General features: G+C 45.7%; 1 protein-coding gene across 1 annotated transcript in view; it reads left to right on the top strand.

Moving 5' to 3' along the window:
* Nucleotides 1–16,632, top strand: part of LOC127584657 (pleckstrin homology domain-containing family G member 3-like) — a 171,502-nt gene that overhangs the window by 37,143 nt on the left and 117,727 nt on the right. Inside the window, exon 2 of the mRNA XM_052041548.1 lies at nucleotides 872–947. Coding sequence (XP_051897508.1) covers nucleotides 899–947 — 49 coding nt within the window. The 5' untranslated portion in view covers nucleotides 872–898. The remainder of the gene's footprint in view (nucleotides 1–871; nucleotides 948–16,632) is intronic.

Below are 16,632 nucleotides of genomic sequence, written 5' to 3'. Positions count from 1 at the left end.
TTAAATGCAAGTTATTGATCAGGATCAGTAGAGCAGTGAAATTACTAGTTATTGTGGCAGCTGAGCTTAGTTCTGCTACTTTGGGATCCGAAATTAGGTTGATCTCCACACCAGTGTCAAAGTTATGCTGATAACCCAGTGCGTGCTAAGGCACTTAATGCATCATTGGAGGTCCGCTGTCCTCTCCTCATTAGACCAGAGTTTTTGCCCCTATCTCACTATTTTGTGAATGCTTGGGATACCATGGCATCATTTGAAAAGGAGGAGGGATTCTGGATGTCTCCAAGACTCAGCTGGCATCCCCCTGGCTGTGAGTTCAAGGCCGACTTCAGAAACTACACAAAGGCTAGGCTGACAGTGCAATGAGACAATGAGGCAGGTGTTATCTTTCTGTTGGAGCGCTAAATACAGTTCCTATCTGCTTAATCCCATGGCATTATTTCAAAGAAGACCAGGGCAGGTCTCCCTGATGTCCCAACTAATGTTTATTTCTCAACCATACCATCAAAACATTATGTCATTGCTCTTGCAAGACATCTCTATGTGCAAATTGGTTGCAGTGCTCCCTGTGTTACAACAGCGATTACACTTAATTGGCTCTAAAGCACGTTTGGATGTTCAAGCTAGTTAAAGCTATGATGCAAGTGTATACACTTCTGTCTCGCATCACTTGCAGCAATGGCATGGCCAAATGAACCAAGGCCTTAACAGAAAAGACCACAAAGTGGAACATTGTCAGCTATCTCCTAACTGCCTGAATGAGTTGAATGGGTGTTCGGAATTTGCCCACTGTAGGAACAATCCTATGTTATCTTGAAGCCTGAGACCTAGAAGGCATGCATTTGAAATCCAAATTTCTTTGTTTTCACAGTGGTAACTCTGCCAAGCCCATGTAGAGATGCCTGAAGGTTCGTTGTGTTCTGCCAAGGAAGTACCAGGTGTAGAAGGTCAGTACCTGCCTTACTTCAGTAAAGAGGTTTGACCCTGTGTAGACTTTTGCACTTTTTGTGTCTGTGCCAAATGCCTATTTCTGGCCTGGTGGCACTGTCCAAATCTACCCCCGTCTTCCATGTCTGCTGCTGAAACAGTTATTCATGTCTTTGTTATTTCCACGCTTGACTTTTCCAACTGACTTGACTTTTGACTTGACGTTCCTGGCTGCCTTCCTTTCTTCTATTTTCTGAAAAATTAAGGTGATCTACAACTCTGCTGTCTGTGTGGTAGCTCTCACCAAGTGCTGTACACCACCCATATACATCATGAGCTATAGCAACACAACCCGGAGCTTAAGCAACACAAGCAATTTAAAATCTTCATGTTAGTGTTCAGTCCCTTCCATGGCTTTACCCTTCCCTGTCTCTGTACCCTCCTACAGCTCTCCAACCCTCCCAGAAATCTACATTCCTCCAATTCTAGCCTCCTAATCTTACCTGCAATGAATCAGTTCTTCATTGTCTCCATTCCTTCTGCTGCCAGGGCCCTAACCAATGGACCTTTGTCACTGAATCTTTTCCTTGCTCCTCTAAGGTGCTCCTTATGATCTGTCCTTTTGACCAAGCCCATGGTCATTGGTCTTAGTATTTCCCCACAGGTGTTGATATTGTTTAGTGGCTCTTCCATTAAGTACCTTGAGCTGGTTGTGCTCTGTTGAAAGCAACAGATGAATGGAAGCTGTTGTTATTGAATAATATTGGGCCACTCTCCAACAGATGTGATTGGGAGCTTTATACAGTACATGAGCTGACACTAACTTCATTTAATCCTAGATGCTTCTCCTCCTATTTCTTTCTCCCATGTGTTTGTCTCCCATCAATGCCACTCGCTTCAACTTGCATTGAATTCCACATTTTATTCTCCTTTTGTTAACAGAGTATCTCCTGCATTCTCAGTTGGATTTAATGGTGATGTTTGATATTATGGTTATTATTAAAGATGTTACTCTCTGGAGTTTATTCAGACCAGAAGGGTTGCAGATTGGATCCCTTGCTGATTGGCTGGCTTGCTTTTTCCAGCGCAGATATATCTGGTACGTCCTGCAGATAAGACATTAAACTGATGTCACATTTATCCTCTGTGGGATCTTGCAGTGCATCCAGAGTGGGTGCTCAGTGAAATCTCATGGTCCTGAGTGCCACCCTCTTAATATCAGATGGCAACATTCTTTTGGGTAGTACGTGTATGTTTCTTGTTGTGGTATGTGTATATTTTGCGTTTGTGGCCATGGAACTTATGTGACCCTTGTTAAGAGGGAGTTCTGTCAAACTGGTGGATTGGATCCATGGAATGATATGGAACTAAATTCAAGGCATTTTTGTTTGTGGTAGTTGTGATGTAGTGATAATGTGAAATTATTTCTGGTGAGGTTCTTCCATTGTGAAAGTTTAGGTCTTGTATTTGTGGCCACCTTTGGTAAACTGTGGCCCTGTAGACTTCCTTTGTGCAAAGGGAACGCTTAAAACTTAAAACTTCGAAACACTAGGACGGCACAGTGTACTCAAGTTTAGAAATCTTCCAGTGGTAGTTCTTCAAAAGTCAGATTTATTGAGAAGATGTATCTATCACAGTGATTTGATTATGTGAACTTACAGCACAGATAGACCACTCGGTCCACCTATTCTGATGTCCATGTGAGTCTCTCCCACCCTCCTTCATCTTGACTTATCTGCTATTTCTTTCCCTCTCACACCCAACAGGTGCAAAATGTATTAGTTTAGTATGGGATGTGGGATACTTGAATCAACGGATCAGTGGTGGGTCTGTTATAGGTCTACCAGTCCACTAATGATCCAGAGAACGAGAGTTCAAATCCCACCAGTGCATTTTTGAGCATTTGAAGTTTTTTTTAAAAAGGTGGCCTCAGTAAAACTGACCATGAATCTGTTGAGTGATTGTTTAAGAACCCGTTGGTCACTGGCAAGAGTTTAGCCCAGGGGATTACCTGAGCCTTGTGATATCAGCTTTCCTTTTCAGAACAAGTTTAAAAAAATAATCTCTTGCCCCTTCCCTCTTGTACAACCCCCTCATTCTGAACGTGTAGCTCTAAACACTGGAGCTGAGCTACTGTGTTGGGTTGAGTGATGTGTTTACTGATCGTGGTGGAAGCAATAACCAGGACACAGATCATTTCCATGGCCAAGGGGATGCTCTTACTTTGTGCACCATTGGAAATCCCTGAGCTCAAAAGTCAAAGTTAAGGTTACTGTCATATGCACAAGTACATGTATGCACAGGTGCAATGAAAAACTTACTTGCTGCAGCAACACAGGCACATAGCATCAGATGCACAACATTCACAAGAAAAATATAGATTATATATAATTTCTACAAGAACGAACACAATTAGAACAAAAGAAAACAGTCCATTGTAGTGAAAGGTGGTCATAGTGTTGCTGTACTGAGGTAGTGATTAGGGTTGTGCCGGTTGGTTCAAGAACTGAAAGGTTGAAGGGAAGCAGCTGTTCTTGAACCTGGTGGTGTGGGGCTTCAGGCTTCTGTACCTCCTGCCCGATGGTAGCTGTGTGAAGATGGCATGGCGCGGACGGTGGGGATCTTTGATAGATTTGCAGTGGTCCCTCTCCTAAACCTAGATATAGTGGGGATCTTTGATGATAGATGTTGCCTTCCTGAGGCATCGCCTCATGTAGATACTACTGGTGGTGGGGATGGATGAGCCCGTGATGTATTGGGCTGAGTCCGCAGCTTCTGATTCTGACACTCTGACTTGCTGTCATTGGTGCATTTCAGCTAAGGCTCCCTCGCTGTGTCTTGTAGGCCTTTAGTTATAAACTGACAGAGTCCATGTCAACTTGTGAGCTTACTTGATTAGTGATTAGCCCTTGTTTCTTAGTTGCATGCCAGCCCTGCCCTCACCTACAACCCTCCTTCCTTCAGGCATTCTCCTCCTTTCTGTTTGGCAGTCATCCGCATGGCAGATATCCTTGGGGGAGTGGGGAAAGGTTGATTGACTGTTTTGAGAGGGAGGCATTGGGTTAAGTTGTGGGCGTGGCAGAGGGAGGAGAGTTGTTGCCAGTGATGGGACTACCAAAATGTCAGGAGGCTACTTAACTTGCTGCTGAGCCCAGGAAAATTGGAGCAGAAGATAATGCTGCTGTCTTACAGCTGCAGGGAGCTGGGTTTGATCCTGACCTCAGTTCCTGCCTGTGTGGAGTTCACCACTAATACACATGCCACCGGGTGTTTTGATCTCTGACAATGCATGGCACAGTGAGCCACCTTGTAAAGAGAGGTGGGAATAAGATTCGTTTAAACCAAACATATGAGGGTTTAAATGGGGACAGAAGAGACTGCAGATGCTGGAACCTAGAGCAAAGAAACAAACTGAAGGAGGCACTCAGCAGGTCAGGCAGCATCTGTGGTGGGAGGGGGATGGTAGGTCAACGTTTCAGTTTGAGACTCTGCACCTGGACTGAGAGGGTAAAGGGGTGGAGGTTGGGGAAATAATCAGTATAAAGAGGTGAGAGGGAGGGGTGAGGTAGTGGCTGGCAGGTGATAGGTGGAACCAGGTGAGGAGGGAGTTGATGGGTAGATGGAGTCGGGAAGGGAGGTGGGGGGACAGTGGCTGGTGGGTGATAGGTAGGGATAGATAAAGAGAGAGAATAAAGGGGCAGATAGAGCCGGGTAGGGAGGAGGGGTGATGCAGGTAGGGACAGAGGCTGGAAGGTGATAAGTGGAGACAAGAGGTTGCAGATGCTTCTCTGATACTTCTACAGAGGGCTTGATGTCAGAGGGTACTAATATGGTTGGCACAGAGTATAACATGTCAATGTAATTGATGCTTGCTGTCCAGCCAGGACTGGCATTCCAGAGGTCTGTAAAGATGACTTAATCAATTGCACTCTCTCTCTTATTACATATTAAGATAAGAAAATTGGAGCAGAAGTAGGCTACTCAAGCCTACCCCACCATTTAATATGGCAGGGCAGGCACAGTAGTGTAGTGGTTAGTGTAATGCTATTAGAGCACCAGTGACCCAGGTTCAATTCCGGTCACTGTCTGTAGGGAGCTTGTACGTTCTCCATTTGTCTGGGTGAGTTTCCTCCGGGTGCTCCGGTTTCCTTCCACATTCCAAAGACCTACGGGTTAGGAAGTTGTGGGCATGCTATGTTGGTGCCGGAAGCGTGGTGACACTTGCGGGCTGCCCCCAGAACACTCTACACAAGAAGTGCATTTCACTGTGTATTTTGATGTACATGTGACTAATAAAGATATGTTATCTGATCTGCTCTCGGCCTCTGAGTCTGGGTCTCGGGCAATAAATGACTGATGGGGATTGGAAAGCAGACTCCCCTTAGTTTCTGAGGATCCATCGAACTTAAAAGGCGAAATCCTGCTGGGATTTGTGATTTGTAAAAGATGATCCTTTATACAATGACCATGCCATCTACAAAATTGGCTGTTGTGTTACTTTCCAAGAATGGCTATGATGCAGCGCTACCTGCCACATGCTTTTAGACTTCTCAAGGTCGGCAGCACTTAAATGAAAGTACTTTGAAGATATATAAAGTGCTGTGCTAGATTTTCCTGCTTTGAAGGTGCTTGTATGCAGCAAGACTCCAAGGTGACATTAACATAAGTGTCTAGAAAGTTGTTCATACAAAGTACCGTGCAGTTGAAAGTCGGGTTAACCCAAGCAGACCAACTGTATGTTTCCAGGTGCTGTGGTGTCTGTGGAGAAATTCGTTATCTTGTTTTATTTAAATGGGTTTTTGTCCTCCCAAGCAGTTTCTCTGGAATAAACTCCCCCCTCAGCCCTATCCATTCTGAAGTTGACAGTAATCCAACATGCAAAATTTGTCTGCAGCGAGATTTTCAAAGCTGCTTCAAAAAATATTTGTTCTTTACTCACAGAGCAGCCTGATTTTGCTAATCCTGTTTCCTCTCAATCTGTGCTATTTAAAAGTTTGACACTCAGACTGCACCCTTTGTCCTTGGTGAGATTTGAAGACCTTCTGCAAGGTCAAACGTCAGTCTCACGTGCACGCAGCCTGCTTTATCACAGTCACCTTCAACTTCCCAGTTTCAGGATCAGGTCAACTGTGGCTACTGATCTCTACCATGTCTCAGTCTAAGTATGTGCCTTAGGGAGAAGTTTGGGCTGATGAACAACGATTGGTCATGTCAGTCATCATAGGGAACTAGTTAAAAGGTGAAAATTGATATTCAGAGGCAAAAGGTTTAGGGAGGAAATGTTAGAGGTTAAGATCCTGGCAACCGAAGGCATGGTCACCAACAGTAGAGCAATTAAATCCCAGTCAGAATGGGAAGAGTCCAAGTAGTTTAGAGGGCTGGAGAGGGTTATGAAGACTTGCATTGGTGGTGGTGGTGGTGATGGTTTTGGGGGGGGGGGGGGGGGGGGGTTGGAGAAAGAGGCTGCAGAGGAACTTGAAAATAGGGTGTTTTTATAATCGTGAACTAATGTAAGGGATAAGCATGGGGCTGATGTGCGGATGGAAACTGGTGTAAGTTAGAGCAGTATTGCTTGGATGAGCTCAGGTTTATGGCAATCGAAAAGGGCAGGCAGGAGAGCATTGGGCGTCTGTGTTATAACAAAGGCATGGATGAGGATTTCAGCAGCTGAGGCAGGAGGGTTAGGAGATGTGTCATGAGATCCCTGCCCCTTGACCTGCTCATGTAACCACAGCATTTACATGTTGGTTCGGTTGAGCTTTAGGTCAATCATGGTTGTTGATTACAGGTTGCAGTAGTGTTAATGCCATTGAAAGTGAAAAGCGGTTGGTTGGACTCTCCCTTGGAGATGATCACAAGCGGTGCAATTTATTTGTCCTTGCCCATTTATCTGTCCTTATCATGTTGCATGTAGGCAGGGCTTCCTTCATATGCTAAAGAGCTCGTCAACATTGCAGAGATTAAAATGGTGTTCATTGTGATAAAAAGAATGTCATCTGAAGCTCACCTCAGCATCATGAGCTTTGATTTCACATACGTGTCAAGGCAAGTGATGAAAACAGTAGATCAGGATGAAATTTCTAATGGAGACCAAAGGTAATCTCTGTTGTTTTCCCAAGTCAAAGTTAAAGTCAAAGTTGAGTTTATTGTCACATGCACAGGTTCAGTGAAAAACTTACACTTACTTGCAGCAATATCAGAGGGACAAAGCATCAGATACACAACATTCACAAGAAAAACATAAATTATACAAGAAAGAACACAATTAGAATAAAAAAAACCATGTCCATTGTAGTGCCAAGTGGTCAATGTGTTCATAGTGTTGCTATACTGAGGTAGTGATTAGGGTTGTGGCAGGTTGGTTCAAGAACTGAATGGTTGAAGGGAAGTAGCTGTTCTTGAACCTGGTGGTGTGGGACTTCAGGCTCCTGTACCTCCTGCCCGATGGTAGCTGCGAGAAGATGGCATGGCCCGTATGGTGGGGATCTTTGATGATTGATCAAAGGCAGCGCCTCGTGTAGATACTACTGATGATGGGGAGGGATGTGCCAGTGATGTATTGGGTGACTACTCTGCAGCTTCTTATGTTCCTGTGCATTCAAATTGCCGTACCAGACCATGATGCAGCCAGTCAGGATACTTTCAACAACACATCTGTCGAAGTTTGTTAGAGTGTTTGGTGACAAGCCAAACCTCCTTAACCTTCTAAGAAAGTAAAGACATATATGGAGTAGAGAAGGGGGCTAAGCATGCAGCCTTGAGGTGCACCTGTGTTGATGGTCAATGAGGAGGAGATGTTGTTACCAATCCTCACTGACTGAGGTCTGCCAGTGAGGAAGCTGAGGATCCATTTGCAGAGGGAGGTACAGAGGCCCAGGTCTTGAAGCTCGATGATGAGTTTGGATAGGATGATCGTGTTGAATGCCGAGCTGTAGTCAATGAACAGCAGCCTGACGTATGTGTCCCTGTTGTCCAGATGGTCCAGAGCAGAGTGAAGAACCAGAGAAATTGCATCTGCTGTTGACCTGCTGTGGCGTTAGGCAAATAGAAGTGGATTCAGGTCATCTCTGATGCAGGAGTTTATTTGTGCCAAAACCAACCTCTCGAAGCACTTCATTACATTTGATGTAAGCGCTACTGAACGGTAGTCATTGAAGCAGGTCACCACATTTTTCTTGGGTCCCGGTACAATAGAGGCCTTTCTGAAGCAGATGGGGACCTCAGACCACAGAAGCGAGAGGTTGAATATTGAGAGGTTGGAGGAAGTAGTGGATATTGGATAGGCACTTTGACAATTTAGGAAACAGTGGTCGGCGAAGAGAGCTGGTGGTCCCTGCCTGGTGTCATTGCCTCTTATTAGCCAGAACTATGCTGTGGTCAGTTGTACACTCCCCTGTAACTCATGCAGTGACCACGATCAGCCAGCCCAACAGTAATTAGCTTTGGAATCCAAGACCTCCTAGTCAAGCTGCCTAGATGTGGTATTCACCAGAGTCATTGGGGAGTTCAAGGGCCAGTCAGTGTCTCATCACAAGTCCTGATCTAGAAATTATTCCAAAGCAATATTTTTGGGGATGCATTTAAACAATGTTTTGATTTGCACTATAACATTGTTCTTTGAAAGTTGCATAACAAGCACAAACTTCAGTTGAGAGGTTCACAGCACAGCAGTGTTGGGGCTTCTCTGCTTAACACCACACTGAACTCATTGCACTCATTTCAATGTTTCTTACTGCTACTCTGCCCAGACCAAGCACTGAATCTGGAATTGACCTACACAGGTTCAGTGGCACTCTATCTAATTTATTTACCCACCTGTTACCATCCCACAACCCATCTTCCCCCTACCCTAACCAACCCTTCCCAATTAACTCTCCAAGCATAGAAATTACCCTTTACCTTCACGGGGTCTGGAAAGAACTGTGCGAATCTCCAGGCAGAGAACACTGTCAGCAAACTTCCACCTCTGCAGTCCAGAATGTGTGATGAGCGATTAGTGATTAGGTCTCGTTCCCTCGTGATGTCATCTGCCAGGACTGGTGGACACCTCCCTCCATTTCCCCTCAAGTGTACAGGAGGAGTAGGAATGTTTCTACTAGCATAACACAGGATGGATGGGGAACAATAGGCCTCAAGGAACCCAAAGATCTAGTCACCATGGTGATTGAGGAGGAGAGAGCTCAAGTTCACGGTAGTGCAGACCAAGTGTTGCTGGGAAAGAAATCCTATTGGTCTGTCTTTTGTTACTATGTCAAAGAGGTTTATCAGGACAGTTAACCCTCTCCTTCCTTAAGATTAGTTCCTCCTTTTTCCTGTGTTTGATGCAATATGAAGTCAGTAATGGTGGTTTTCTAGGCCACAGGCACAATGACTAAAGCCATTCTTCCACACCTTCATGGTGCCAGCTCTTTTAGCTGTCGACGGGCCATTTAAATGGGGACTCAGCCCCTGGACAAACCCAGGCTTACAGCGGTTGTAGGTGAGTGTCGTGAAGCCTCAGTGTGAAGGCCATGAAGTGCATAGTGAGCTTATTTTCAATTGTGAGTAACAACATTCACCTTTAACACAGTTGCAACTGCTGTGTACTGAACCTCTTTGTGATGTCCGGGTACGACATCGTACACAGGCGCCAGAAAGCTAAGGGCCACACTTGGACGTGTCACTCGGAGATAGTGAGCTGCTACTTTTGTGTTAACAGCAGTAAGTTCTATCTATTTCTTGTGATCCTTGCCCCTCCATTGTTTGTCTTTGACAATCATTTCACTCTGCTTTTAAATCTCCAGTGTGGCTTTAAACGTGTCAGTCACAGCTTGTAAATCACGTAGAGAGTTGAGACCTCCTTCTGGGTTTCTGGGTGTTGATCAAGTGAAGAATTTTACCTCTGGTGGCAAACCCCAGTGCTACTGATCCACATGAAGGGGGAAAGTGTCAGTTTGTGGGGGTGGAAGTGCCCTGTGGCTCAGTAAGGATCTGGCATGGGATCATTCATCAGGTAATAAGCAGCAAGAATGTAATATAACAGTGTATTATGGTTTGGAGAATATATTTCGGGAAAATGACTGGAAAATGAGGCTGATTGAGGTTGAGGGAGGGGCAAGAGGAGAAATATTGGGTTGACGGGAGTGAGTTGGGAGAGGGATTGATTACGAGGGGGCTGGGGAGATGGGATATGTTGGGCAGATTTGGGAAGGTAGGGAATTGGGAAGTATATTGCTAAGGTGGGAGAGGGACTGTGTGTGTGTTGGAGAGGGTCACGTGCGTGAAGCGGAAGTGGGGAGAGGGCTGGTTCGAGTGGGCATGGATTAGTGGATAGCTGGGATGTCCTCCCCCGAGTTGGTGTGCTGGTGGTCGTTGAGCTGGATAGCGGGTGTGAAATATCCTGTACCCTCCTCTGTTCTGAATTTCCTCAAAGCAGCTGAAGACATTTATCAACCTTGCAATAAGTTAATTTGGTCTGATCAGGATCAAACAAACAGCAATCAAACAAAGCATTTGCTTTTCATTGTTTGACTAAATGATCAATGTCTGTAAACTCTAGAGCAAATATGGGTTGATATTTTACAGCTGCTTAATTCTAACCTCAGTATCTGGGTGAAGTGTCAGAAATTTGCTTGGAGCAAGGTGCTGAATTAAGGTTTGGGTTCTTTAATCTTACTGGCTACTGGACAAATGAAATCAAACTTACCCAACAAAATGCCTTTTCTTCGTATCTGACTCTCTAAGTACCAAGAACGTTTGATGGTGTGTTTAATCCTCTTTACGCTGGATTGGGGTGATCTTCCTGTGTTTACCACACGTGATGGTGTGTTTGATATTCCCACTACCAAGTGTGGTACTGGTGTTTTTGGTACTCTTCATAACGGCCCAATTTTGTAGTGATGTGTCTATTGCATTCAGTATCATGTCTGTGTAATAATGTGCTTAATTCTCTGCTTTCAGTGCTGTGGTAATACATGCAATAACAGAACTTGCATTTATAAGCAAAGAAGCTGCTGGAGGAACTCAATGGGTCAAGCAGCATCCGTGGGGACAAAGGGATGGTCAATGTTTTGGGTCGTGACCCTGCATCCAGACTTGCATTTATAAAACAGCTTTACTGTCACCTCCAAGGTCCTTCAGAAAAGAATCAGATACTAAGACACATCGGATAAGTGGTCAAGTGCTTGGCCAAAACTGTGGGTTTTAAGGAGCTTTGTGAGGAGGGAGAGAGAAGATGTGCACAGGCTTTGTGGAAGGAACTTTGGAGTCTAGCGATGGGGAGCTTGAGATATGCCGCCAGGAGGTGCGATGACCAAAACTGGGAGTGTGTCAGAAGCTGGAATTGGAATGGATGATTTTGAGATTTGTGGGTTTACAGTCTTCCTAGCACTACACTGGGTTGCAGTGTGGTGACTTTAAGTTTCAAGCAAATCATTTATTCCCCTTCTTCACTAAGATTATGCTACAGCGTAAAGGTGAATGAGGTCAAAGAGCTGAATGCATGGCTCAGTGGTCCACTTGGGGAAAAAATGGGTTTCCATTCATGAGGCACTGGTACTAGTACTGAGGAGAGGAGGAGCCCCTCGACTAAGACAGGCTCCACTTAAATTGTGCTGGGACCTAGGTGTCCTAGTGAATCTGACCTTGCATGTCTCATGGTAGATTAACTGACTCACCCTTAATGTGGGTCAGCGGCAAAAAGGATCAAAAGATGGGACTGTGTGAGAGAGAATGTTGTGGGGTCTGGGGAAATATGGAGAGGAGTAGTGGGAATAATGCAATAGATTACTTGGGGACCAGCAGGAAGTTGATGGGCCAAATGGCCTCCGACTTTGTTGCTATGAGCAAACGAATCTAAGAACTAAGAATGATAACAAAGGCGAAACTAAATGTTGAGGGTGGGGGAAAGTTCAGAAAGTTAAATAGAAAGGCAAGGCAGCAAATTAGGTAGTGATAACCAGAGTGAAGAGACAAAGCACGTGAACGTAAGAGTGTACCTCCAAATAGAAGCAGAGCTGCGAAAAATGGTTAAAAGATGAAATTGAAGGTTGTTTCTCCAAATCCCTGTGTAACCATTATAACAAGGTGGGTGACTAAAAGTCCAAAGTAGACACAAATGAAACTGATAGCTACTGCAGAAATATGGTTGGAAATTTGATGTTCCAGCAAATTTAGCATTTAGAAGAAACAGGCAAACTTGAAAAGGAGACACAAGAGACTGCAGATGCTGGAATCTGGAGCAACAACCTAAAAGCTGGAGGAACATGGAAGGACATGGACAGTCGATGTTTCAGGTCGAGACCCTTGTGGTAGTGAGTCTGGGTGAGAATGTGATTGAAGAGTTGTAGAGCAGCAGAAATCACAGAGGGAACCAGTGAGAGAGGGTCTCACACAACTCCTGCCGAAGAGAGGAGGAAAACCTCCTCAAAGTGGGCGTACCTTGAAGAGACTTCACAGTGGACTAGTAAAATGGAGACACAAGAGACTGCAGAAGCTGGAATCTAGAGCAATACACAAAAAACTGGAGGAACTCAATGGGTCAGGCCGCATCTGTGGAGGGAAATGGACAGTCAACGTTTCGGGTCGAGAATGGAAAAGGAGGTGGGGAAGTCCTGATATTAAAGAATGGAATAAAGGTAGTCAGGAGGAAGGATCAAAGCTCAGAAAACTGAGTAGTAGAAAAAGTTTGTGTGGAGCTCAGAAACAGCAAGGAGCAGAAAAGAACGGGCGGGAGTTGTCTATAAGCACCCCAACCATGAAGATTGATTCCTGGGGAGGTGGGCTTGTTGTCCCCGACTTAAGCAATCTAAGCCTATACTGTCTGATTTTAAAAGAGTGAAAGGTGATCTCGTTGAAATGTAGAGAATTATTACAGGGCTTGAAAGGGTGGATGCCAAAAGTTGATGCTTCCCCTGACTGGGGTGTTTAAAACCAAGAGTCTGTCTCAAAATAAAGGACTGCCATTTAGGACAATGGGGAGAAATTTCTTCAGTCATGCATGGTGTATCTTTGGAATTCTCTACCTGAAGGCTGTGGAGGCTCAGTCACTGAGTCTATTCAAACCAGAGAGCAATGTGCTTTCAGGTATTAAAGAAATGAGGGATATGCAGATAGTGCAGGAAAGTTGCACTGAGATAAAAGATCAGCTATAATCTTACGGAATGGCAGAGCAGGAACCAGGGGCCAACTGGCCTGCTTCTGCTTCTGTTTCTTATGTTGTTATGGTCCTTATATTCAGCCAAGGTCTTGTCCAATCCTTATCTCTTTATCTTCCTTCAGACTTGCAATGTCCAGCAGTCTTTGCATTCCTCCAATTGTAGCCTCCAGCATGTCCACAGTTAGTTTCAATGCTGCACCAATGGCCGAGCTTTTCACGGTTTAGGCCCCTAGAGATGGAATTTGATCCCTAAGTTTGTTCCACCTTTTTCCCCTGTTTAAAAGCTCTTTGAAACCTACCTCTTTGAACTTTTTAGTCTCCTATCCCAATGTCCTTTCTGGCTCTGTATAAAATGTGTTACTGTGAAGCACCTTGGCTGTGTTGCAATATTAAAAGTGTAGCATAATTATAAATTGATTTAGTGAATGACCAGTTGCAGATGTACCCAGTTTCATTATTAACCTGCTATTTTCAAGGTCAGTAAATCTTGATGTAATGTTTGTCAAATAAATATCATCAAAAGACTTTGTTAAAAATATAGCCCCACCCCACCGATCAATATCTCTCTCTCTGTCTCTCTCTCTCTCTCTCACACACACACACACACACACACACACACACACACACACACACACACACACACACACACACACACACACACACACACACACACACACACACACACACCTGCCTGTCTGGATTAGATGAGTTTGCAGTCAGTCCTTGTCTATTTAATTACGTTCCATTCTTTGTTTACTCTGCACATTGACTGCTCTGTTACCGCATACCCAGAGCCAATGGCTCTGATCCACAGGATTCCAGAGAACCACGTCAGGCCTTGGTAGAGAGAGAAGCTTTTCATTCACTCTCAGAAAGGTATCAGCTGCTCCTCAGTAAGTGAGTCAGGAAGCTCTGGGCCCTTTCCAAACAACACCCAAGCTGACGATCCCAGAGTGGTACTGAAGGAATCCTGCATTGTTGGACAAGCCATATTTTGGATATGACTTCTCCAGCTAAGGATCTCATGGTCTTGTACAAAGAAGTGCAGAGAAGTTTCCCCTGGTATTGGTCAATATTAACCAAAGTCACTGAAAACCCACATCTGCCCTCACCCCACCACCCCCCCGACATAACAGGGACAGAGTTCCCCTTGTACTCACCTACCACCCCATGAGCCTCCATATCCAAAACATTACTCTCTGTAACTTCCACCACCTCTAACAGGATCCCACCACCAGGCATATCTATCCCTCCCCACCCCATCCCCCCCCAACGCTTTCCGCAGGGATCACTCTCTCTGCGACTCCCTTGTCCACTCGTCCCTCCACACTGATGACCCTCCCAGCACTTATCCCTGCAACTGCTCTAGGTGCTACACCTGTCCCTACACCTCCTCCCTCACCACTATACAGGGCCCTAGACAGTCCTTCCAGGTGAGGCAGCGCTTCACTTGTGAATCTGAGGGTGTCATTTATTGCACCTGGTGCGGCCTCCTCTACATCGGTGAGACCCGATGCAGATTGGGTGACTACTTCATCGAGCACCTTTGCTCCATCCGCCACCAAAGCCAGGATCTCCCGGTGGCCACCCACTTCAATTACACATCCCACTCCCACACTGACATGTCTGTCCACGGCCTCCTTCTCTAACTTCTGGTAACCCCTCCCCTCTTGCCCCCTCCTTTTCTTTTTATCCTCCTCCACCCTCTTTGTTTTCCCTCATTCCTGTGGTCCCCTCAACTGTTATCTTTCCCCTCCCCCACCCTCATGACCTGCCCATCTATTCCCCACCTCCTTCCCTTTATTCCATGGTCTGCTGTCCTCTCCTACCGGATTCCTCCTCCTTCAGCCCTTTGCCTCTTCCACCTATCACCTCTCTGCTTCTTACATCACTCCCTTTTGTCCCCCCTCCCCCACCCACCTACCTTCCCCCTCTCACCGGGACTCACCTATCACCTGCCAGCCTGTGCTCCTCCCCCTTCCTCTGACCTTCTTCTTATTCTGGCTTCTGCCCTCTTCCTTTCCAGTCCTGATGAAGGGTCACGACCCAAAACGTCGACTGTTTATCTCCCTCCATAGATGCTGCCTGACCTGCTGTGTTCTTCCAACATTTGGGGTGTGTTACTTAGTTGTTTCTGCATTGCTAATTGAGGGATCTTGCTTGGCACACACTTGCTGCTGCATTCCCTACCTTACGATAGTAACTGTACCTGGTTGGCTGTAAAGCTATTTGGGGCAACGTGAAAGCCACTAGATTGCTATCTCAGCAAACAGTGGCAGAGAGCTTGACTACACTTTATCCTCTGTGAAGCCTTAGTTAGATCCAGGCCATGTATTTAAAGGAATGGGCCTATCTCTAAACAAACAGGCTTGACCCTTTTCGACTGCCTGACCTTTGCTCGGTCACCCATTCAGTGGGCAGAAGTGGCTGGGTTTGGTTTTCCTTTGAACACAAAACTTCCTGGGCTCTTGCGGTTAGATTTGTTTACCCAGCCTGTGGGAGCACCTTCCCATCTGTTTCCTCCAGGGGGACACGGGTCAGGGCTGGCCTTAGCACACCACGTAACCCCAGGCCGAGTAAATCACAGCGAGGTGAGGCTGTTGGCTCCCGCTCTGCTGTTCACAGGTTTTCCTTTCCTTCTCCCTCCTGAGGAGGCAGTCCACTCTGTGGTTCCTGCGTCCTATCTCTTCCAGAATGAGTCATAGGGAGACGCAGTGTGGAAACGGGCCATTCGGCCCACTGAGTCCATGCCAACCATCAACTACCCACCTATACTAATCCTACATAAACCCCACATTTTTGTTTAAATTCTATTGACATTCCCTTTAACTCCCCAAAGATTCTACCACTCTTGGAGGCCTGCAAATCTGTGGAGTTCCCTGCCCCCGAGAATGGTGGAGGTAGGAACATTAGATATATTTAAGGTGGGGATAGATAAATATTTGAAAGATCATGGAATTGAGGGCTATGGAAGAGGAGGTGAGGCCAGTATAGAGCAACAAGGTTCATAAGGCAGGCACGGTAGTGCAGTGGTTAGCGTAACGCTATTACAGCGCCAGCGACCCGGGTTCAATTCTGGTCGTTGTCTGTAAGGAGTTTGTATGTTCTCCCCGTGTCTGTGTGGGTTTCCTCTGGGTGCTCCGGTTTCCTCCCACCTTCCAAAGACGTATGGGTTAGGAAGGTGTGGGCATGCTATGTTGGCGCCGGAAGTGTGGCGACACTTGCAGGCTGCCCCCAGAACACTCTACGCAAAAGATGCATTTCACTGTGTGTTTCAATGTACACGTGACTAATAAAGAAATCTCATCCTATCTTATTATCTTATCTTATATTGGATGGCAAGGCAGACTAGAGGGGCTGAGTGGCCTACTCCTGTTTCTTGTGATACGTCCATGACCGCATTTCATAAGTGTTAGAATGTGCCTTGGGTGTGAAGAGCTCACACATCCTAAGACTTGTGGTGGAGGTGCGTAAATGGAAGCACTTTCTTTCTATCAGGCGTTTCCACCCAGCAACCTGAGAACTCTCCAGCCAGCCCCTGCCAACAGCATTTGGATTTGGAGCTTAAT

The sequence above is a fragment of the Pristis pectinata genome, chromosome 1 (genome assembly GCF_009764475.1).
Source record: "Pristis pectinata isolate sPriPec2 chromosome 1, sPriPec2.1.pri, whole genome shotgun sequence".
Classification (NCBI taxonomy): Eukaryota; Metazoa; Chordata; class Chondrichthyes; order Rhinopristiformes; family Pristidae; genus Pristis; species Pristis pectinata.
The sequence above is the reverse complement of the archived record's forward strand: the minus strand, read 5'-3'. Positions and strand labels throughout refer to the sequence as shown.